The 23,550-nt window shown below is 41.5% G+C and overlaps 1 protein-coding gene across 2 annotated transcripts in view; it reads right to left on the bottom strand.

The window, feature by feature from the left end:
• Positions 1 to 23,550, bottom strand: part of vg (transcription factor vestigial) — a 102,767-nt gene that overhangs the window by 35,321 nt on the left and 43,896 nt on the right. For both annotated transcript variants that reach the window (XM_019044470.2, XM_072298351.1), the window contains exons 2-3: positions 12,997 to 13,189; positions 5,491 to 5,733 (exon numbers count right to left, since the gene is read on the bottom strand). In XM_019044470.2, coding sequence (XP_018900015.1) covers positions 5,491 to 5,733; positions 12,997 to 13,189 — 436 coding nt within the window. The remainder of the gene's footprint in view (positions 1 to 5,490; positions 5,734 to 12,996; positions 13,190 to 23,550) is intronic.

Genomic DNA, 23,550 nt, shown 5'->3' with positions numbered 1-23,550 from the left:
CGCGAGTTGAGAACGTACAGTGCAGTGGGAAGCTCGGTGACCAATCGGTTGCGCAAACGGCGAACCGGTTATGTTGGAGTAATCGGTTTCCCCGGGACACTTTACGAGCCCTCGGAACCGAAACCGATTTTACAAGGAATGCATCTCATAAGTTAAGACGCTCGGCAGCCCGATTGTTCCGAAGCGTTAACACCGTTTAGTCAGTTCTCACGGAGTCGCCACCGACCCCTCTCCGCCGGCCCTCCGGCCTTGGGCAAGGGGGTCAATTGTGGGGGCCCCGGGCCGCCGCGCCGCTTCCCCAGGTGACAATATAATTACCCCTGCGACCATGGGCGCGGGATCCCGCGGATCGGGCGGTTGACCAGCCCTCTTGCCGCGTTGCGTCTTGAAAATCAGTCATCACTTATCCGAAGACATAATCGTCATTACCGCTCACGTAATGACAGGACTGTCCACTTGGTGAAAATCTACTCTTCTGACCTGGAGACTACGATTTAGATGTTTCTTCCCCGATCAAAAAATATTTATTTTTGTTTGCCATCAACACTGGGAAAAAAACCACATTGGATCTAAAGTCCAGACTCTTAAAAACATCTACATGGTCAAGAAACCACTTGTAAGCCTTTTGAAAATGACGTTCCAGGCAATTTGGCGAGTATTTCCCCTGTAATAAAAATTTGACGTTGTGAGAACGCTACTGATTAAAACCTTCAATGTATGCATGCAAAGAGCAAGATTTTTCTTTTTCTTCATTTTATTTTATTTTTTTTTTTCAAAATTTTTCTATTTGCAGTATATGGAACAAAAACTAACTCGAGGTAAACTATAAAACAAAGTAAAAAAGTACCTCAATAATCGAAGTTTTAGCTCAGCATTATCGACTGAAATCTCATCCTAGCATAAGACTGAGCGTAGTTTTTGACTGAGAACTCATTGAGTTCAAAAATGAAAAAAATGTCACCTAGCGCTTTCAATCTTGGCGGTCTCAATGAAATACGAAATCACACATTCTATATTTTCAATTGTTTATTTTTCCGAAAGTAAAAAAATTCCTCATCGTAAAAGCCTCACTTTCCAAAATAACGGTATGATTATTCTTGTGATTTACGAAGTTCTTGTGATGTACGAAGTTTTTGTGATATTCTCTCCGACATTTTTGCCGGAGCCTGGAATAGAAATGTTCGATTTCATTTCTCTTTTACAAAAGAATGGCACATAAGTGCAACTTTTGGAAGATTTTTAATAAGAAAATAAACGAGAGAGTCGAATTGAGGATAAAGCGAACAAATTTGCGTCGACACTTGGCAATTATGCCGAGCCCTGCGCAATTTTAAAGGATTAACGATGCAGTACCAAATAAGGACAAAAGGATTTTTCTTCTTCAAAGACGCGCTTCGCGACACTGGACCACGGCTGAGAAACGACGCTGCCAACTTGAAAGGGGAAAATTATCCTAACAGCCCCGCGCCTCAGGAAAATGAAGTTAGCGTGAAGTTGCGATGTAAAGAGGGCACTTATATAAATTTCAAGTTGGGAAACTCATGACTGATCTTGAGATGAAAACTGCGTGTTTAATACTTCATACAGTCAATACTTCATGGAGAAGAATCCGATCCACGTACGGGAGACAAACACTTAGGGACCGTAGAACTTTTATAGCAGTGCTTTTTAGACTTGCAAAGTTACAATCTCCTGACGCCTTATATTCGGAACGATCTGATTATTATTGTACGTAGGATAATTGTTTGCTCGTAGCTAGACAGCCAGAAGCAAACTATGACAAACTATAGCAGCTACAAAAATGTTCGATGAAATTGGTTTTGCTGATCCAGTCTCTAAATAGAACTCTTATCAACCCTCGTGGGCCTCATTTTTTAGGTATGGTTGTAACCGTACTACTAGGGGTTCTTATCTGTGAGGAGCTTGTAATGGAAACAGAGGTATCACCGTTCTTCTTCTCTCCCCCGCACCACTTTAAAATACGGTCCTCCAGGTGTTAAAAGAGCCGTATGCAAAAACGACATTTTTCGCCCCCCCACTAAAACTTATTCAAACTTCGTCTATCAGTTACTAATACTGGAGCGCTTCTTTCCCCAAATTTTCAGACCCCCAAAAAATTTTGGGGGGGCGCTAGGGGGGGTGGAAGTCAAAACCTGGGACCCTCGATATCTTTCGAACGAAACAAGATATTGAGACCCGGTTTGGACAAAAAATCGTCTAAAATTGCATACTTTAAGATTCTAAAGGTCAAAATCCCACAATTAAATTTTTAACTTAACTTATGTGCTTTTTTTCAGTTTTTGAGGAAAAACAATTTCTTTTAAACAGATTAAACTGAAATTTCACATTTTTTGATTTGAACCAAAACCAGTTTTTTAAATTGTTCGTCTTTTTCCGCATCCAACGAGTGGTCGTATAAGCTGGGGAACCGAACGGTTCCGGAGTTATGATCGATTGAAGTTTCCGCTCAACGCGCGCCGACCGATTTTCGCGCGCAAAAAAGTCGGATTTGACTGTTATTAAATCAGATTTAATGTTCAAACTGAGCAAAATGCATTATTAGGGACTCTTGAGGGTCGCTGAGTCCAGAAATTACAGATACTTCCAAAAAATTCACGTTTTTAAAATTACAGCTCCGTAGCGCTATTTTAGAGGCCCACTGAGCGCCAACCGGCCGCTCAGTGGTCCTGTACGGAGCTGTAATTTTAAAAACGTGAATTTTTTGGAAGTATCTGTAATTTCTGGACTCAGCGACCCTCAAGAGTCCCTAATAATGCATTTTGCTCAGTTTGAACATTAAATCTGATTTAATAACAGTCAAATCCGACTTTTTTGCGCGCGAAAATCGGTCGGCGCGCGTTGAGCGGAAACTTCAATCGATCATAACTCCGGAACCGTTCGGTTCCCCAGCTTATACGACCACTCGTTGGATGCGGAAAAAGACGAACAATTTAAAAAACTGGTTTTGGTTCAAATCAAAAAATGTGAAATTTCAGTTTAATCTGTTTAAAAGAAATTGTTTTTCCTCAAAAACTGAAAAAAAGCACATAAGTTAAGTTAAAAATTTAATTGTGGGATTTTGACCTTTAGAATCTTAAAGTATGCAATTTTAGACGATTTTTCGTCCAAACCGGGCCTCAATATCTTGTTTCGTTCGAAAGATATCGAGGGTCCCAGGTTTTGACTTCCACCCCCCCTAGCGCCCCCCCAAAATTTTTTGGGGGTCTGAAAATTTGGGGAAAGAAGCGCTCTAGTATTAGTAACTGATAGACGAAGTTTGAATAAGTTTTAGTGGGGGGGCGAAAAATGTCGTTTTTGCATACGGCTCTTTAGAACATTAAACCTTGGTGGGTATTCAAGCTTCGCTATCTTCCTTTGGAAATTCCTGTCGGAAAGCTGAACTCGCTGATGAGTCAATCTTCTCCAATCTCCTTGTAGAGATTCACCAACCAATGGAGGCGTTGGGTGCAGAAAAGGCACTTCTCAATTGCAGTGTCTCAGAATCTCAGTGCTAATTTATATTCAGAAAGGAAACTGTTATTGAGTAAATTTTCTGAAATTTTACAATTCCAACATTGTGAAATCATTAAGCATATATCGGTGTGAAAGATGCAACAAGCTACGTACATATGCGTTAATCACAAGGATGAAACGTTAGCGGAGAGACACCGCAACCAAGAAGTGCCCTCTCTGCACCCAGCGCTTTCGATTATGGAGCCAGAAACAGTAGTTCCTTATTGCAAAATATGATCCGACTAGACAGAGGGACCATGTCACAATTTGGAGCAAAATGACTTTGGAGTAATATCAAGCTGAGCTGTTTGCACACTGGAAAAAACACACAGTGGATCTAGAGTCCAGACTCTTGAAAACATTGACAAAAGAATATACTCTTGATTCAATCGGATTTTTGCTGGAATCAAAACGAAATCCGCTTAAATTAAGAGGCTCGGTTCTCGATTTAAGCTAGATTCTGATTGAATCAAGAGTACTTTTTCTTGTCGATGTTTTTAAGAGTCTGCACTCTAGATCCAATGTGTTTTTTTTTCCAGTGCACGTACTTATCTGAAAAAATATCTCAGTCGAGAAAAAATTACTTCTAATGAAAAGTAGGCGTTGAACTTTATCCCTACCAACAACACTCATGGAGGACTAATATTTCAAACCTCTTTTTCCTGGTTCCAACTTGATGCGACTTGGTCTCTTCCCGTTCCGTTAAACTCGGTCCACCTCGGCCTGAGAAACCGAAGTTTTTTAGGGGACCGGCCCGATGTTACAACACCGCAAAATGCCGGTAGAGGGCACTAAGAACTCCGGCATGGCGCGACGCGGCGGCGGAATTACCCTCGCGAAAGCGGGCTCGGAGACAAACGGCGTCTGCAATTCCTCCCGTGAGCATCGTGCTTACTTTATTTCCCTCGCTTTTCCTCCGTATTCCAGCTCCATGTTTAATGATTTTGATGTTTAATAGATCTGGTTTTATTGTCCGGGCGACCGGCGCGAACCAACTGTGACCGGTTGTCGTATCCGCGTTCGGGCAGACCCAGACCCGGCTACGACTCAAATTTGTCGACGTTGACGCGAGGGATGGCATGGCAAGGTCGCAGTCAAAGGAGTCTTCGCGGTTACTCTTGAAGCCACCAGGAAAACCAAGTGGGATTGCTCCAGGTCCCCCTCCCCACCCAACACTCAGCATCCCAAAAGTCTTATCGACCATATTGACACCCGACAGAGTGCAAAAACCCCATAGTTTTAATGGAAATTATGGTTTTGCAATTTTGACTCAAAATTCTTGACGGTATATTAAATGGCGTGTTACTTAGAAATTTGTCCGAAAATGGACAAAGCTTTGGTCGGTTATTCTATTGTTTACTCGAAGGTTTGAATTTGCCTCTTCAGGCACTTTTGGCTGATTACATATGATACCAAGGGGCTACGCCCTCTAACCGCTCCGCGGTACAACCCCTCGAGGCGCTTCGCGCCTGTGACAGGTTTCAAACAGCATTAAGATTGGGGATCGTTCTCATCATAGAAATGATAGAAATAATTTTAAAAAAATTGGAAACCAGGAATTCGTGAGTGAAGGGGGCAGTGAACTGCTCCACTGCCGCACAGTGGATCGAGTCAATGGGAGAGGTCGGATGTGAAATTTTTGGCTAAAATTGCAAATTTTTATGTTTATTTCGTCACATTTTAAATTTTAAGGGGTGCCCTGAAAGAAAATTTCACGAAAAAACCAATAGAGCCACTTTTAAAACCTCCGAGTTTTATATAAACGGAGTTATGAGCTTTCAAAGTTTCCAAATTTTGTCCGACCTCTCCTATTGATTCGATCCACTGTGTGCCGGCGCTGACCTAATACTAGTTTCTCTTATGCGATTTTATTGAGTAAGATATTGACTTTGGGAGTCTGTGTGATGATTTCCACGGACAGCAAAACTAATTAAAGCACACGACTGCGTATAATATGAGAGAGAATCTGGGGCTTACCTTTGGCGGAAGCAGATGAAGACTTTGAGTCCTGACTGGCGGACGAGGCGGCGGCGGCGGCGCAGGAGAGGGCGCGCGAGAAGTGCTCGTCCACGACGGAGGCGACGTCACCCGTGTAGTGCGTGAACACGACGCAATTGGTCGAGACGTACTGTGCCGTGCTCCTCTCCTCCTCCCCCTCCTCGTCGCCGCCTTGACCTCCGCCTCCACCGCCTCCTCCCACACTCGATGACGCCCCCGCACCTGCAACAACATCAAAAAATTACAATCAACACTTCAAAAATCTGTACATTTTCACGGATATCCAGAGCATAATACTTTTCCAACTGGACATCATTGAACACTTGACAACCAGAATCATACGCGGAGAAAAAAACTTGCGTGGGACCCGAACTTGAGGTCATATGGATCTCTGAATTTTTCGGATCACGCATCTAAAAACTTGAGGTCCAGCTGCCGAAGTTCGGGTCAGACATCTGAGGTACTTCGATACATACCGAAGGGTTCGGGTCACACATCTAAAGTACTCCGGTACATACCGAAGTGCCCTGACGTCTGACCCAAACTTCGGAAGCTCAACCTCAAGTTTTTGGATGCGTGATCAGAAAACTTCAGAGATCCATATGACCTCAACTTCGGGTCCCATGCACGAAGTTTTTTTCTCCGTGTAGGGTATTTTGTTTCCAAAGATTCAAGCTGATATCGACAACAAGCTCCTTCATTTCAGAGGGTATAAAGCACGCGCTCTTACCTGTCGAAATAGTGATAGTATCCAGGTGTTTCACTTATTGCTATATGCTGGTGGTGGGCAGCACTGCAGTACTTACGTGCACAGGAAAGCATACGTTTGGACTGTTCGGTGCACATGGGCGGATTCAGACACTTCGAACCGGGGGAGGGGGGGGGAAGGTTGTCGTAAGGTGAGTCCAGGGGACTTCCGGAAGACAATTTTCGAAAATTTAAAGCATCCACCATTCCCACAGAGTCAATTTCTCATGAATGATTACAAATTATAAGCGTCCCTCGTTCCTTTCCTGAGAGTATAGTAATTCTATCGTTTTTCGGTGATAAAAGAGACAGCATCTTTAATTAGTCGAGTTAAGAGAGGAACTAAACACGCAATTTGGCCTGGAGGGAGCTCAGCGCAGAGAGGAATGATGACGAGGACTTGAGATGAAAAGGACAAGCCCTCGGCACTGCGGTCGACATGTAACACATATTAGCGCCTACAAGACTGCATGAATACTTCACCCATTGCGTCAAACACAGTGCGCCGGTCAGGAGCAGTTGGCGTGAAACGCGTAGAGCCTACAAGACTGCAGGAATACTTCACGCATTGCGCCAAACACAGTGCGATCAGCCCGGCGCAGCGGCGGAAGTTAAAATTATTAAACCACATTTATGTTTGTTCTTTCAATTTTTTGGTTCATTTCTTATACACGGAGGACCTTGTTCACACAGAGATATGTTTACGGAACTTAACTTTCGCGCAAAGTTCCGTGAAATTTTGCTAGTAGTGTTGACAGGGCTTTCGCAAAAAATGTACTCAACACGAGTAGGTAAACGCGTCTTATGCACCCTCCCCCTCCGGCACGTTCACTTGATGGTTTTTATTGATGTTTCAAAACGAATGAGAAGGAGGCGGCAAAAAACAGGCGGCCCATGGGCGGCAAGTAGGTAAATCCGGCCCTGCACTCGAGCAGTGGCGTTGCGTGCTTTGCGACACATCGATTTATCTGCCATTTAAACCTAAGGAAAAGGATCGAGAAACAGGGTGTTCGCGACGAACACCTTAATAATCGATCTTTCACCATAACTCCAATAGGGGAAATATCGATAATCGATCATTCACGCCTCGCCACTGTGCTCGAGGAGTGCGCGAATCATGAAAATGTGTATTTTATGAGTTGCAAACCGCATATTTCGCTGGAAATAGTGTCATCTATGCGTATCATAGAATTGTTTTAAGTAACTAAGTAAAGAATAAATTAAAATCAGGATTTTCTATGATTATTTTATCGAGAGTGAGTTTTTGCAGGATGGAAGGAAGAAAAGCAAGATCCAATAAGACACCGAGCTACACTGCAAATAAATCTCGGTTGATTTACTAGGAAAAGGGTAAACTTACCAAGAATTCAGGGTTCTATTTGATCCCAGTTTATTCTTGGTAAAATTACCATTTATGGAATTGGTAATTTTACCGAGAAATCTCGGTAAAATTATTGCACTTTCTCGGTAATTTTTCTGGACCTTGGTAAAATCACCAATATTTTTTATCGACTGTGGTAGAATTACCGAGATAAAATGGCAAAGTTACCGGGAATTGATTACCAATAAAAGCGGTATTCTTATCTGAAAAAAACAGTAAAAATACAGGTTTTTAGGTAAGCTCACCAGTCTGTCTTGGTAAAATTACCAATAATTGGTAAAAAAAAGTGAGATGGTAAAGGTACCAACGGACCGTGGTAAAAACGGCGAGAATTTTTTCTCAGTGTACAACCGAAACCGATGATTTTCCCGTCCTTGCCTCCTTTGCTTCGTTTGTCTTCCTTCGGACAGCTTCAATTTGTTGAACTTGATAAATGCATGCAAATTACAAGCTGTGAGTAGTCGAACGTCGGGTCCTTTCTGATTCCTTTCGAGGCGAGCCTCGAGGGGTTCGAGGGGGAGGGGGAGGCGGAGAAGGGGGGAGGAGGGGTAATCGGGGGGGGGGGGGGGCGTTCCAGGACCGCGCGAGCACGGTGGCTAATCTGGATAAATTGCCGTCAGCCCGCCTCGGGATTCGATTCCGCCAACTGCGAGGCCCCTATTTCCTTCGCGCGGCCCCCTTTTTGTACTCGTCCCCACTTTTTCACCCCCCCCCTTTCATTACTTGCTAACAACTCCGCTCACTCGACTGAAAAGTTGGATTCTGTTGGGAAAATCTCATCGCTGGTTCAAGGACCCCTCTCGAGATTTTTCCTGTCGTGTTATACGTTTCGTTTAAAAAGATTCAGAAAAAAAACTAAGTATACCGATGGTCTGTATGGTACGTTCTACATTGAATTTTGACACTAAAAATTTTATGAGATGAATACAGTGCGTAACCGTAACAGTATGTATCAGGGGCGGGGCATGATAATCGAATATCAAAATTTTTCCATCAGAAGCTATGGTAAAGAATAGATCATTATGCCGTTCGTTGCGAACGCCCTAATAATCGGTCTTTTCTTCAGGTTTGAATGACATATCAATCGATGCATCGCAAAGCACGCTACGCCACTGGTGTATCCTCTCGGGGCCATCCAAAATGACCAGAGGCGGATCCAGCAAATTGGCAACACTGGATTCCCCCATTTAACCCTATGTAAAATAATCGATTCTTATCGGGGCACTGATCCCCTAAGAATCGATACATTCTCATAGGTTTAAATGAAGAAAAATAATGATGCCAGTTTGCTAGATCCGCCAATGTAAATGACAGGACACACAAGGAGAAAAAAAATTTCGGGAGGTATTAGATCTCGCTCTATAAAACATGTAAAATTTTATTTTCCCTTTTAATTGAAAACATAAAGGGTCCAGAAAAACTTTCCTCATGTCCTTGCGCTTTTCCTTATCAAGCAATCCCTCGGAGGCGAGATCCTGTACTTGTTCAAGAACTTACAAAAATTCCAACAGATTTTCCATGCGCGACAAGGCAAGGTTGCCGAAGTATACTCTATTATCTCATTACTAGAATATTAGAACCTAAGAGAAGGTTTTCCTTGTAATCCAAAGTAGGCAACCCCGGCAAGTAAGCACCGTCAGGTCATTTCCCATCACGAGCGCGATGTTCTTACACAGTTCGATTGTTCAACAGATTACGGTTCCGCTTTGATCCCCCCCCCCCCCCCCGACCACTCGTGGGTCCTCAGGGGCGCCTCACCGATGGAGCTTTGATTGCATGCCGGACCGCTTATTAAAATATTCCTCTTTGTTTTGATTTTACGTCTTCGTTAGGCTAATTTATCTCGGCTTTAATGCGTGTATTGTGTAAGGATGGGGGGCTGGTGCGGTCGTCAAGTATTTGAACGTATTCCTATCAAACGGAACTATGTGCATTAAGACATGGGCCCTAAGACCCATAGGAATACATGCATAACAGGGCTCACGTCTTAATGCACATAGTTCCGTTTGACTTAAATAAGTCCACTCGTCTTGAGCATGCCTCTGTTCCACTTCGGTAGCGGTCAAACCTCTCTCATGCTCAAGGTTTCTCAAAAACTGAAACCGACTTTATTGGTCGGGTAAACATTTTAGTATACATAAATTTTCACGCTCACACCGAATTCAGGAGCATGCTTTCATTGTTAAAAATCCCGGCGCGAAATTCACGCTTACTCAGTTGCTATTTTGACCACCATTTACTCTGAGTGCGTGGATCCGGCGCGAAATAAGCTCGGCGCGAATTACGCGTCTGGCGGGAGTGAAAATCTGACAGGCAAACGTAAACCGGAACGGCCGCAGCATGGATTGCGAACTATACTGAAAGATCGAACATTTGTATAGAAAATCGATATAGTTGTCAGTTATTCCAAAATGATATGCTGGCAAAAGAATTTTTCTCTCTAGATAATATAAAACACGAGTTAGCAAGTGGAGTCATTACAAACAGTTTCAGACGTGTAAAACTAAGGGATAGAGATGCGAGGACCTTTGGGTCGAAGATATGAGGTCATTATAAAGGATGACAAAAATTGGCCAATTAGACATAAGTGCTCTACATACGGCAAATATACATGAGAAATTGCCGGTTGAGACACGAGCAAAAAGACTCAGATTCGGCATTCGCAAATTTTTCGACTTGCTAATTGCTGTTGCTCCCACCCTTGGACAATTTATCAGCGACCAAGTACTTGGGGCTCCAATAAAAAGCCGCTTTAAAAAGGTGCGCAGGAGTCTGTAACCTGTAACCATGTAACAAGTAGATAATCATCTCAAGACAGGAGCCGGATTCTTCCGGGTTAAATGAGACGTAAATAACCGCGCGACGAGCTCAAAGGTGAAAGGAGGAAAAACTTTCTCGACCTGACGAACAGGGATGCCGCTTCGTCCTCCACTGAAATTCCCGCCGTTTCGCCGACTGAGTCAAAGAGGAGTTTTTTGCCTATTAAAATTAGTGTCCAAATCAAATTGAAGAAAATAAAAAGTCTTTCGAACAGAAAAATCGCGCTAAAAGTAAGAAAGATAGAAAATAAAATAATCCTCGGGAGGATAAATGGATTACATTTTGTAATAAGGAGCCACTATCTCTGGTGCTTTCATGAAAACACATACCTGCAATGGGAAACCAATGGCATGTATGTGGTTTCTGAAATGGGCCAGAAATAGTGGTTCCTTGTTGCAAACTGTAATCCAAGATGGTAAATCTTTACTATGTCAATTGCACTTCTTCCCAATTTCGAGCAAGACTGCTGTCGGTCTTGTTTCAAAGTTGTTATCTGATAAATAAAATCATTATTAAAAAAAAAAAAAAAAAAAAAAAAAAAAAAAAAAAAAAAAAAAAAGATGGTAAATCTGCACATTCACCACTAATTTCACACCATAAGATGTGACATTCTGTGGTTATTCTCACAGAGATTTCACAATTAAACATCTCGTCGAATTGACAGCATTTGAAAATTAACGTAATTATTTAACATTGATTTTCTTATTTTCAATGGCTTTCGGTGTAGATCCAGGCATGATTAATTTTATATGACTGGTTACTAGCAATAATCTCGAGGTTGCGGTTAAAAATTGAGTCCTCAGTGGATTATCAGGGTGAAATAACGGTACTTTTATCATTTATTTTTAATTATTACGTTCCCTCATATCTTGAGTTCATAGATTTATGATTGCTTTCCCGACACGTAAAGAGATTCTTTGCGCGTTTTTTTTTTTTTTTTTAAAGCGAGGATTTTTTTTCAAATTTAAATACGATCTGCTTCCTTAAGAACTGCTCCAGTTGAACTTTCAAGTACTTAAAAGCCAACGATTCTGAGAAAGAATTATATAGTTTTGAAATTTTAAAAATTAAAACTATCTCGTGCGAAACAAATACGCACCAAAAAAAGGGGGGAAGAGAGGGGGGATGGGTCTAGTTCTGGAAATTACAGGACTAAAGATAAACCCAACTAAGATAAAATATACCCAAAATGTATGCGTTTTTGTGTGCGGTATTAATTATTTTTCGGAAAGATATGTATGTAATGTTTCGTTACGTAAACGGACTGATCTACGATATGAGGCATATGGTTTTTATCTTGCAGAATATTTGGGAATTTGCCTCGTAAATTTGGCAGGAATGCGGCAAACAAGAAAAAAGTCACATTAATGAACTTGAGTGAATGTACTTGAAGAAATTTTCCCCTCTGAGCCCCGGTTTTTTCACGTGAAAGAAAAACAGCGTCTTCGCATCGATGAGCAAGCAATTTAGAGCCCCTTCTATGCCTATTTAATTTCGCTAGCGAGCCCGCTCTTTAAAATGAAACAATTTATTCTTCCTCGACCAGCCCTGCCTCTCTTCTCATTTCTTTATCTTCCTCGCATCTTTCTTAACTTTTAATTTGGTGTGTCTACTTGATGCAGCCTCCCTTGATTTTAAAGACGTATGTTTCTTGGTCGCTTATAAGCACGCCTGATTTCATTGTTATTTGTTTTTTTTTTTTTTGGGGGGGGGAGAATGTGCGAGGTAAAAGTGCTATATTTTTTAAGCTACGTTAAAAGCCTTTTGGACTTCATACAACTGACCGAACAAATCAAAAATCATCCAAAAAATGGGATGCTTGCCTCCGCTCCCCAAAATTTGAATAGAGTATGAGAATATGCTGCAGGTAAGTTATGATGAAATACTTCAACTGTAAATTCTTCAGAATCCTTAGAAGTCAAACGTAATACATTGGAACCACTAATTTCGTTCTCTCTGTTGTTGTCGCTTTTTCTTCCTATTTTCGTGCATTGCATCATTTTAAAAATAGATAATTTGTCGTGCTTCAAGGTCTGTGAAGATTAAGCACTTTTCCTGTTCTACGTTTCCTAGGTTTTTTTTTTTTTTGGTTATTTGTTTTCAAAATTTCCACGTAGGAAGGTTTACGAACACAATATAAACTTCGTTCATTAAAAACAGTGTCGAGGCGTGAATGATTGATAATCGAAATTTCCCCATTCGAAGCTGTGGTAAAGAATCGAGTATTAAAGTGCTCGTTGCGAACACCCTGTCCATCGATCCTTTTTTATAGGTTTAAATGGCAAATCAATCGATACATCGCAAAGCACGCCACGCCACTGACTAAAAACATTTACGTTCATTGTATTATTAGTGAAGAGGACGAATGAGGCTATTTATAGGTTTAAATTTGTAAACCGATGAAAACATACTGGAGCTAAAAATAAGTTGTATTTTTTTACTTCAGTCCTTAGCCTCTCTCTATCGCTACTTTCTCTGCAGACTTCATATTATGAGACGATTGCATTTTGAAAGGTGCAAATTCATGAGAAACATACCTTCGACGCTGGGCGAGCCGTCTTCGTCTTTATGCCTGACGCTGGAGGGTGGGGGAGGGGAGCCGGGGCTACCAACGCCCCCGCCGCCCGAACTAACTGAGCCAGCGCTACTGTGGTGTGACGATGCATGGTGGTGCAGGTATACCGGTTCCGATGACGTCGATGGCTGTTCCAGAGATCTTTGTACATTTAACTGAAACAAAGGAAAACAAAAATCTTAATGCACTTTTTCGAGCAAAACAAAAACATGACATTGACTAACATTTACCTATGAATTTTTAAATGCTCAGCCATTCAAACCCATGGCTAAAATGAAGCAACTCGAACGATGAATCGTGGCGTGCATGTTGGGTGTGCAATTCGGGGGGGGGGGGGGGGGGGGCACGGCCCCAAGGAGTGTGGTCGCAGGCTGAAATTTTAAAATTCTTTAATCGAGTCCGGGAGGTATGGGGGGGGGGGGGGGCTAGAAATGCAATCTGCGGGTGGTAGACCCCATTTGGTGAGTTAGGCCACTGATTTATCCTATTGGATTATAAGCGTTGATCCCAATGATGTCATCTTTATTACGTAAGGATTTCTCGGGAAAAAAGAAGAAAGCGGCGAAAATACAGTGACCCGAAATTGTATGCACTCCGGAAAATCCCGCATTTCCGAGAAAAATTTCAATTTGCCAGAAAATTCTGACGCGATACAGAAAGCACTGAACATTCCATTGGCGCCAGCATGCAGGGTGCTTACTAAAATAGGCTGGCCAAAAATCAGTACTTTTACAGTACTTTTCCAGTACCTCCTTATATGAGAAATTCAGTACTTTTTTTAGTACCTCCAGTTGACGAAATTCAAGAATTTTCAAAAATTTGAATTTCTCGCTCGAATTGGGACAAAAATGACAAAAATTCCGAACCTCCTCGCGAAATTCCACACTTCTTCAGTGCTTTTGGGCTGCCCTCCTTTAAATCAGTACTATATCCGGACTTTCCGGAAATTCCGGACTTGTAGACACCCTGCGACATGTGACATCTTTGCTTCAGTCCAGAAGAAGAAAAAAATGTATCATGCTATTCAATCCATGACACAGGAGACGTCATAATTGGTCAGTTCAATACTAGGAGTTATTGCGATTACGATCGTGTTCCGACGACTGAAACAAGAGTTTGACCAATTTCAATTTGAACGCCTTACGCGACTGTGAGTGTCTGCATGCGAGACGATTCGGCCTACAAGGAGTCAAAATCAAAAGAATTACGACTTGAGGTGGGTCATATACAATCCGAAACGTAAACCACTTTAAAGTGTGTCATTGTCGTGTCATTATCACGTTTAAAAGCGGCCCCTAAATCCCCGAACACAAATAGAATGAGTTACGTCCTTGCCGGTCGCTTGTACTTTCCAACGGAGCGCAATCCTCCATCACCTTAAATCTCTTGAGCCGCGGGTCCCGGGTGGCGGACAGGGTGTAATGGCGGAGGGGGAGCAAAGGGGGTAATTATTTTAGGACTCCCAAAATCGTTCAACGACGCGCTCCGGCCGGCCCCACCGCAGGTTTTCGCCGTAATTGTCGCCCAGACTCAACGTCTGTCTTTCATCAAACCGAGCTCTAAGCTCTGGATTACGGGCAACGATGTCACGTTGCTCGAATGTTCCAAAAATTAAGTTGGCGTGTCAATATATACAGTAAATCTGACCGGGGTGTCTACTAAAACAGGCTAACCAAAAATCAGTACTTTACAGCACTTTTTCAGTACATTCCCAAGATATTCAGTACCTTCTCAACAGAGAAATTCAGTACTTTTTCAGTACTTCCAATTATTGACGAAATTTTAAAAAATTGAATTTCGCTCAAATTGAGACAAAAATGACAAACAAATTAGAAAAATTCCGGACCTTTTTGCGGAATTTCCACACTTCATCAGTACTTCCGGACCGCCCTTGAAAAATCAGTACTATTCCTGGACTTTCCGGAAATTCCGGATTTGTAGACACCCTGCTGACGAGTGTAATTGAGGAAACCTATGGATGCCAAGTGTTGGAGAACATCCCCGCCAGAGGGCCGATTATTGAAATTGACAGACGAAGCTATAGACAAAGAAGACAAAAAATATATGGAATGATCTAATTGGTGGAAGGAGGTGATTGACCTCTTGATGTATACAAAAGATGTCAAAATTCAAAAAAGTTACCAGTAAGCTACGCTAAAATTTCAAACAGATAATTTCTTAAAACAAAACAAAAGAATTTAAATCCTTAAATTTAGACAGTTTTGAGTGTTTCGACCAGAGTATAATTGAGGGGCTTGGAGGACAATGCAGCAAATGCATACATGCAGTTTTTGAAAAAATTGAGATGTTCATGATTTCAAGTAAAACCAGTCTTAATGCATATTCTGTGAAAAATTCGCTCCAAAATTACTATTTTCAAGCATCAAAAAGTCAGTTTGAACTTTCTTTCCGCCACAAAGATCCATACAATTTCGAAACTTCAAACAGGCATTTCTCGAAATAGCAGAAACTGCATTATGAGCCTTGTCCTCCAATCCCCTCAATTCGCAATAATACTTATATTAGTTCAACTGATAAATTTGAAATTCTACGTGAAATGAATTACTGGTATTTTAAATTACTTTGTTTTCTTTTTATACACCATTGTTTACCCTTAGGTTCATAAAGAATCCGATGGCATCGAAGATCGAAGAATAATAAATTCTAAACCGCTCAAGACTGCTGCATCACGGAAATAAGTTTCGTTTCCGATTTGGCAAGCGGAGCCGAAACTCGGTGTGAAAGGAGTGAGTTACGATTAGGTTAACCTCCGAGGACATTATTTCGGCCCGACGTCAGACCGGACGTCCGAGAGCGTCTACCGCGTGTTGCCCCTCTGTAAGTCTGTAATGAAAATACGATCGGCGGTGCTTGATTTGTTTATTAGACCACTCGCAACTAAGTTGCACGGATGTGATACCAAGGCGAGGGGCGGTAACTGATCCGATTTAAATTTATTCAATGCGAGCGATCTAAAAACGTCTCTACTCGTCACTTGAAGTCGACGTTCGCTGCAGGTATACGCATAAAGCTGCTTTGATGAACGCATAACGAAGCTTTGCCGTCTCTTTCGGTATTATGACAAAATAACGCTTTTATCGTTTCTACAAAAAAAGGAACGTAACCTCATTCCAAGGTTGCAAAATTGACTCGAGAAGTATAATTTGTTACAAAAATAGATCGGTGCTGTCCTAGGAAAAAAAATGCAGATTTTAGCATGAGATCAGAATAATAATCAATGCAATTTTCAATTAGAAAAGCCCAAAATTTTCATGGCAAAAACGCAATTTGCGAGGGTGATTTTGGGAACACTAAAATGAAGTTAAGGTCTTTTGTGAGAGAAATGACGAATTGTGGGACAACCAACACAACGACTAAAAACTGAGTCGTTATGAGGCCGGTTTAGCTGGAGTGCCGAGGTGCCGCAGCACGCCGGGCCTCCTTAGCGATTTTTTTAAAATTTCAGATCCTTTAGGTGTCTTTTGAGTCTAAAATACAGATTTAGAGAGGTCCTAAACCATGAAAAATGAAGTTTTTCCATCTTTCTTAAATACCCTCTTCTGACTTCACTTTTTTCAGAGAAAATGTCGAGGCTCCCTTTACACATGCCGAAAAGCGTAATAAAAGTAATTATTTATTATCACGAGCAACCAAGAGCCAGGTAAAACAAGAAAGCAACGAATAAAAACGAAATGAACGAGCTTACAATCAAATTAAAACAAACAGCAAAAAAAACTTGTCGTGAGCGACTGAAAATGGGTATCAGGACACAGTTGTCAGTTTTTGCTCCGAAAATCAAAGTCTTTATCCTCTACCATTCCTCTAGAGTACTTTATAAAACAGTTATTTTAACCATCCCGACGTCTACAGAGCCTTAATCACTCTCCAAAAGTCATGAATACAGTGGCGAGGCGAGAATGATCGACTATCGATATTTTTCCATTTGAAGCTATGGTAAAGAATCGATTGTAAAGGTGTCCGTTGTGGACACCCTTTTTATCGATCATTTTCCATAGTTTTAAAATAATGACAGATCAATCAATATATAGCGCAAAGCACGCCACGCCGCGCCACTGCATGGATCCACCTTTCAGTTCACCAATTTGAATAAAAGTGTCTAACAATTATGAAGTTAAGGCATAGATTTCTCCGATAAAATATCGATCACCTTTAGTTTTGACGATTACTGCACTAAAGCTTGTGTACTCTATACAAAAAGAAAGGAGGAAAAGATGGAAACACCGCGGACTCTGATGTGAAATCGTGCAACCGTGCTGAAGATGCGATGCAGCCGATGTTCAGTTAAAATTTGCCTTGTTCGCAACATTTTTTGCGGAAAAATTCGAAGGATTCGCCGCAAATTAGCAGCCCTGGTCGGACGGCCGCGGATCAGAGGAATGCCGACACCGACACTTTTTCAAAGAAAATCCGAGTCGCCAAGTCACCACTCACCAACTTGGTTCACCGTCAGTCATCGTCACCGCGAACCCCCGATGTCTGATTACTTGGAAGCCAATTTTCTTTCGCCGCCCTTCCCCTCCCCCTCCCTTTGCGCTGACTTGCCGGCTACAAATTGCCGCGATACTATCGCTCACTCGTATCTAGCCCACGGTTGCCTTACGTTGGATTATGGCCGATATCCGTCATGACGTCACAGCGGATTTTTCATGAAAAAATACAGCGGTTTTGTTAAGTTTATGAAAATTCTCTCAAGTTCCCTCCACTCCCCCTCCCCCTTGCCAATCCTAACGCCCCCTTACAGACTTCATAGCAGCGGCTACACTTAGAGTGACAGTTTTGAATGTCATGGGGTGCTCTCGATTTGGTAAATTTTTTATTTATTTCGAAAATATGAAAATTTTGATTCATCTTAGCGGCTGCAGTTCGTATCATATTTTCAATTGTTGGATTGACCTCCCGAGGTGAATCCGAAACTAAATTGGTGCAATCTGCAGTCAGTCTGCAGTAAATGCGGAATTTTGGATTTCCGACTTTAAGTTAACCGTAAAAAGTGGTATGTTTAATAGATGAGGTCATATGGAGATGCCGCACCTTGATACCTAATCATAGTCGTAAATATTTCAATTTTGACTTTTATGTAAAGTGTATTTTATTATTTGACGCAAGCAGAACCATATCATACAATTGATAGACTTACGGCAAAATATGGATTTACTGCTCTTTGATTTAGTACAGTGGTAGAGTGGTCAATTTCTCGACCACTCATGCACTTCAAGTGGGCGGTGACTTGGTGGCCGGTAAGTCACGTAAGGACTTAACGTACAATTTGATACGGATGTGCATTTCGGATGCGGATGGGGTAGGATAATAATTGCTACTCCTACGACATTTGGCTTAAATTTTGCGATAAGGAACAAATTCTGGTTCACTTTAGAAAAACATAATATGTGCTTCTAGTTTTCTCATGCAGATAGATGCATACATGGAAGAAAGAGCCAAAAATAAGTATTCTTAATTGCAAAATTTAGTCCAATTCACCCACTGCTTGACCCCATATAGACAGATTCGCTGATGTGCGTTCTATTCGTATGAAATTTTAAATTTGTTTCCCTCAACGAATTTTCTCTTAGATTAAAGACCTTTGATAGACCGTAATCCGTCAAAAAGTTTCAAGTGTCAAATCTTTTAAGTTTTCCATCGAACTTTTCGTACACTTCGGAACACGACTTAAATTCTAGGCCCCCTGAATCATCACATCCATCCCGAAAAAGCTGATTCCCAGGAATTTATATTTATGTAATATATAAACGCCCATGAAAATTGTCCTACAACAATTTTCCCGTCAAGAAACTTGTCCAATGTTTCGAGTGCATATTATAGGCTAATACGTTGACACGGCTTTAAAAATCGTCGATGGTAGAGCCGGTCTGGAATAAGATTCAACTGCAGGAAAATCCTTCGAGCCGATGCAGACTGACGCTACGGGAGCCCATAAATCGTCATCTCCAGAACCTCATCCGACAACAGCGCTGTGACGGGCAGTTTCAGTCGGGCACGCACATAAATGACATCAACACGGCATTAATATCCGAGCATAATCATCGAAGGCAATAAAAAATAAATCAATAAAACAACGAGCCGGCCCGGGAGACGGTGACCGGGCGAGGATCCCGATCGGACGACCGATAAGACCCGCGGCACAATCGGGCATCGCCCGCCCGCCCAAGATCCACCCCGATACCCTCCTCCCCCCTCGTTGCCCTCGTTGCCAATCCCGCGACACGTCCAGGAATATGAAGACTTTCCACCGAGGACTTAGCCCAGAGTGCATTCCCAGATAAGACAGAGATATTTAGCCAATATTTAAAAAATATTGTTTGGATATTTATGCAAACATTGGGCCAATATTGGTTAAATATTGAGCCAATGATAAAAGTGTACACCATATTTCCTTTTGGCTTAAATACTGTGCCAATACTTTAAAACTTTAAAATACTGTGAAATACTGTGCCAATACTGTGAAAATATTTTTATAATATTTTGGGTAAAAATATATTTTTTTTAAAATACTAAACAAAGATTCTTTAAAAATGTTTTAAAAAAATAATTTTGATTAGAATATTATCAAAATATTGTCAGTATTGTGTAAATATTGCGACAATACTGACAATATTTGCCCAATATTGTAAAAATACGATGTCTTATCTGGGACTACTGTGCTGAGGAAGAACGTATATGATCATTCGAGAGTTGCCACATACCCCTTGATAAAACATGTATTTTTGACAACAGTCATGCATATTTTCCCTTGAAATTTTCAGATATTTTGTATTAAATCGCGTACAAAATTTTCTGAAAATTTTGGAAAAAACTACTCACAAGTTTTTCAGTAAGCTTCTTATTGAAGGAAATTTGGCGACGCCTGATGGCTCATACGGCGTTCTTTCATAGCACGGTATAGATCAGAGGTTAATCGAGAACGAGAGATATCCTCCAGATCCCGCAATACGGGCTCCCTAAAGTCTCGTCTGTGGATTAGCGACAGGGATGATCTTCATCTAATATTCGTGAAATGATGACCACTTAATTTTTTTTTGGTATTGTAGGTAGACCAGGGTATTGTATTTGTAGACCTGATCTACGATCAGCAGGCCCCATGTCCTATTCCCGGCTCGGTGACCTGAATTTTATGGTCCGAAAGGTTGCCTGGGGCTATCAATTGGAGACTAAGGGTGATGGGGCTTTATAGCTGCAAGCGCGGGGTTGCCCTCTAGATTGAATTTGTAGCACCTATAGAAAGGGCTGTTCATAAAATGCGTAATGCTTGGGGGAGGAGATCTGATGTGTGCCTTCGTCACAGTTGTTGTGCAGGAAAAAGAGAAGTGGTTCCATGCTATCACCCGTGCTTATTGCTTTCACGAATGAAAAAGGAGAGAAAAATTAACAGAGGTATCACTCGGTCTATCAATCTCTATCTTTCACATCAACCTGAAAAACGGAGGTTTACATGAGATTTTTTTTTACTCAGGAAGAGGGAAGTGAAGAGGAACCAGTGGCGTTGCGTGCTTTGCGATATATCGATTGTTATGCCATTTAAACCTATGGAAAAGGATCGATAAACAGGGTGTACGCAGCGAACACCTAAATAATCGATTCTTTACCATAGATTTAAATGGCAGAACAATCGATACATCGCAATTCACGCCACACCACTGAGAGGAACATTACGGTTTTTTTCAGGGAGGTCTACATCTGCAATACGGGTACGTTATAGAGGAATGAGGGCGCAAGTTCACAAAATTAAATTTTTATATTCTAGGAGTGCGCATTTCATGAGGTGCCCCTTGAAATGAGAGAATATCTTTGCCACCATTTTCATTTGAATTGGCTTTCCTGACAACTTTTGATGATCATCACGTATTTTTAGGATCTAAACATCATTTTGTCCTAAAACACTGATTAATAAAGTATCAGGGTCCTTTGTAAACTTCTAAATATTCATGGGACTAAAAATAAAATTACTATCCAATTCTAATGTCTCGGACCAACTTAGGTGCGGAATTTACGATTAAATCTCTCCATGCAAATTCTGAAACATTGTATTAGAACTTTTCGCGCGAGCCGAGCCACTTCGTTTTACCGAAGCCAAAATTATTGCCAATCAGCCGGAATCTGTGCTAACGAGAGACTCTAACATTGCACAGGTGCCTGTAAGCTGATATTTGATTCTGATGCATGACAGGCCGCATGATCTGAGAACTAACTAATTATGGCCATGGAAGCTATGACAAATTGACGGATGACAAGGAATTAAGGCAATGCTATTTTCATCAAATTTATGCGGAGATCGAACGATAGTGCGCATGCACATCACAAGGCAAAAACGGCCCATAACTTGGATCCTGAACCCGTCATCACATCAAGTTGACACAATTCGAGCTAAGATATAACGGCAGAGATTATCTCTACACAAACGACAGGGTTGCCATTCTCTAAATGTACGCACATATTATAAAGAGTACCTTTTTCGCCAATCGGATACTTGCAAACGGTTTTGATCATAAATTAGCATGAAAAATCTAACTGAAAAATCCCTTTCAGGCAATGAACTTGATCGGTGTGATCAGCTCGAATTTTTGCGGGCGGTGAGTGACTTCAACGCACGGTTAGGAACATAGTCGTAAACTACTTGACGAATCCGATTGATTCAACCGCCTCATTTTTAGACCCCCTTGCGTTGACAGCTCTATCACGAAGCCCCCGTCCATCATTGCCCCCTTCACTTTTTGCAGGGATCTGGACTTGGCACGGATTCGCTGACCGAGGGTAAAAAACCTCTCGCTTGATTTTCTTTTTCTTTTTTTCTTTCTTTTTTGTGCGCGCGCGTACCTCTTATATTTATGAGTTTTTTCGTGAGCGGAGGATTAGCATTGGTAATTCTCTTGTACCTCGCGATGTTGTCAAAAATTATTCACTTTTATTTGAAATTTTGATAAAGACATGCTGAGGCACACCATTCAAAACCACGAATGAATTCTTGCTTGACGGATTGAACGTTTTGAGAAAACGATATTATTTGGTTTGACTAAAAAAGCGACCGTCCGAGGGAAAAGGTATGTCAGCTTTTAAAAATTCGAAGTCAATTATTGATATCGCAACGTGAAGGAGTGTTATATAAAAATTTTGAAGCCAAAAACGCCCGAAAATATTAAGCCAAACTGGTGTTATAATGGATTGAAGTTTGAAGTTTTAAAAACGTAGCTTTGAGAGGATCAAGGCAAGGTATTGTAAAATGCGAATTCCCGCCTGTTACTCGCAAATGAGTAAAATATGCAACACGCAACTTATTCTAAAGGACATCAGAGAGTATTCCGTCGAAATCTCCGATTTTCTTGATTCTTGACGGGAGTATTAGAGTAAAATTTAGAGAAGGGTTTCTTGTGAATGGAGCATGAGGCATTTTTCAGTGGAAATCACCATGTCCATTCTTAGCAAAATCTATTGGTCACTACTAAAGTTTTAAGTTTCTGCTCTTTATAAATCGAAAAGCCTGTGACGTCACATTATCTTCAAGCAGACTCTTGAAAACATTGACAATAAAAATACTCTTGATTCAATCGGATTTTTGCTTGAATCAAAACGAAATCCGCTTAAATTCAGAGGCTTGGTTCTTGATTTAAGCTAGACTCTGATTGAATCAAGAGTATACTTTTTCTTGTCGATGTTTTTAAGAGTCTGGACTCTAGATCCAATGTGTTTTTTTTTTCCAGGATGCCCAATATTTCACCAAACTGATGCTCAGTACTTTTCCCTGAATTTCCATCGGGCGGCAACATGGCGGGAGCGAGAGATGCGAGTCGGTGGCCGGCGGCAAGCTCAAAAACAAAGCTACTTAAGGGTACTTAAGCGATTAATCCGCCAGGTGATCCAGCGATTAATACGTCACCGGGGAAATTAAGATGGATAACCCGGTCGCGGCTCATCCAGAATCCCCAGCTCGAGTCCTTCCCGATGCCATCGTGATAACGCTCGCCGTTGGAATTTGACGCTTGCTTATGATAACTGGACCGCTGGCGCTCAAGAGAAACAAGATCCAAAGACACCGACAGAAGAAAATCGGAAAAAAAGCGCGCGAGACAGGCAGCGGTGGACGACGAAAAAAAAGGACCGGACCGAAATTCGTTTTATCCCGCACGAAGGGACGTAACTCCGTTCCAAGGTTGCAAAATTGACTCGAAATAATTCATTTTTTCACGAGAATGTACCTTTGCAACTGTTGCCCAAAATTTGTCTGATTTTTGCATGAGATCATGAGAAAAATCAGTGAAATTTCCGTTTAAAAATATCTATGCCTCTCTAGGTGTAAATGCAATTAGCCAAGTAAAATTTGGCAACATTGAAATTTAGTTACGTTCCTTCGGCCGGGAGACGACGAATTACATAAAAACAAAGGAGTCCGCTCGGTGTCTCACAATGGGGTCGGCTGATCCACCGATCTACTGACAAAACCCAAAATGACACTATGAAGCGAAAATTATGACAGATGTGTGTTATT

This window comes from Bemisia tabaci, chromosome 3, assembly GCF_918797505.1.
Source record: "Bemisia tabaci chromosome 3, PGI_BMITA_v3".
In the NCBI taxonomy this organism is placed as follows: Eukaryota; Metazoa; Arthropoda; class Insecta; order Hemiptera; family Aleyrodidae; genus Bemisia; species Bemisia tabaci.
This window is presented reverse-complemented; position numbering and strand designations above follow the sequence as displayed.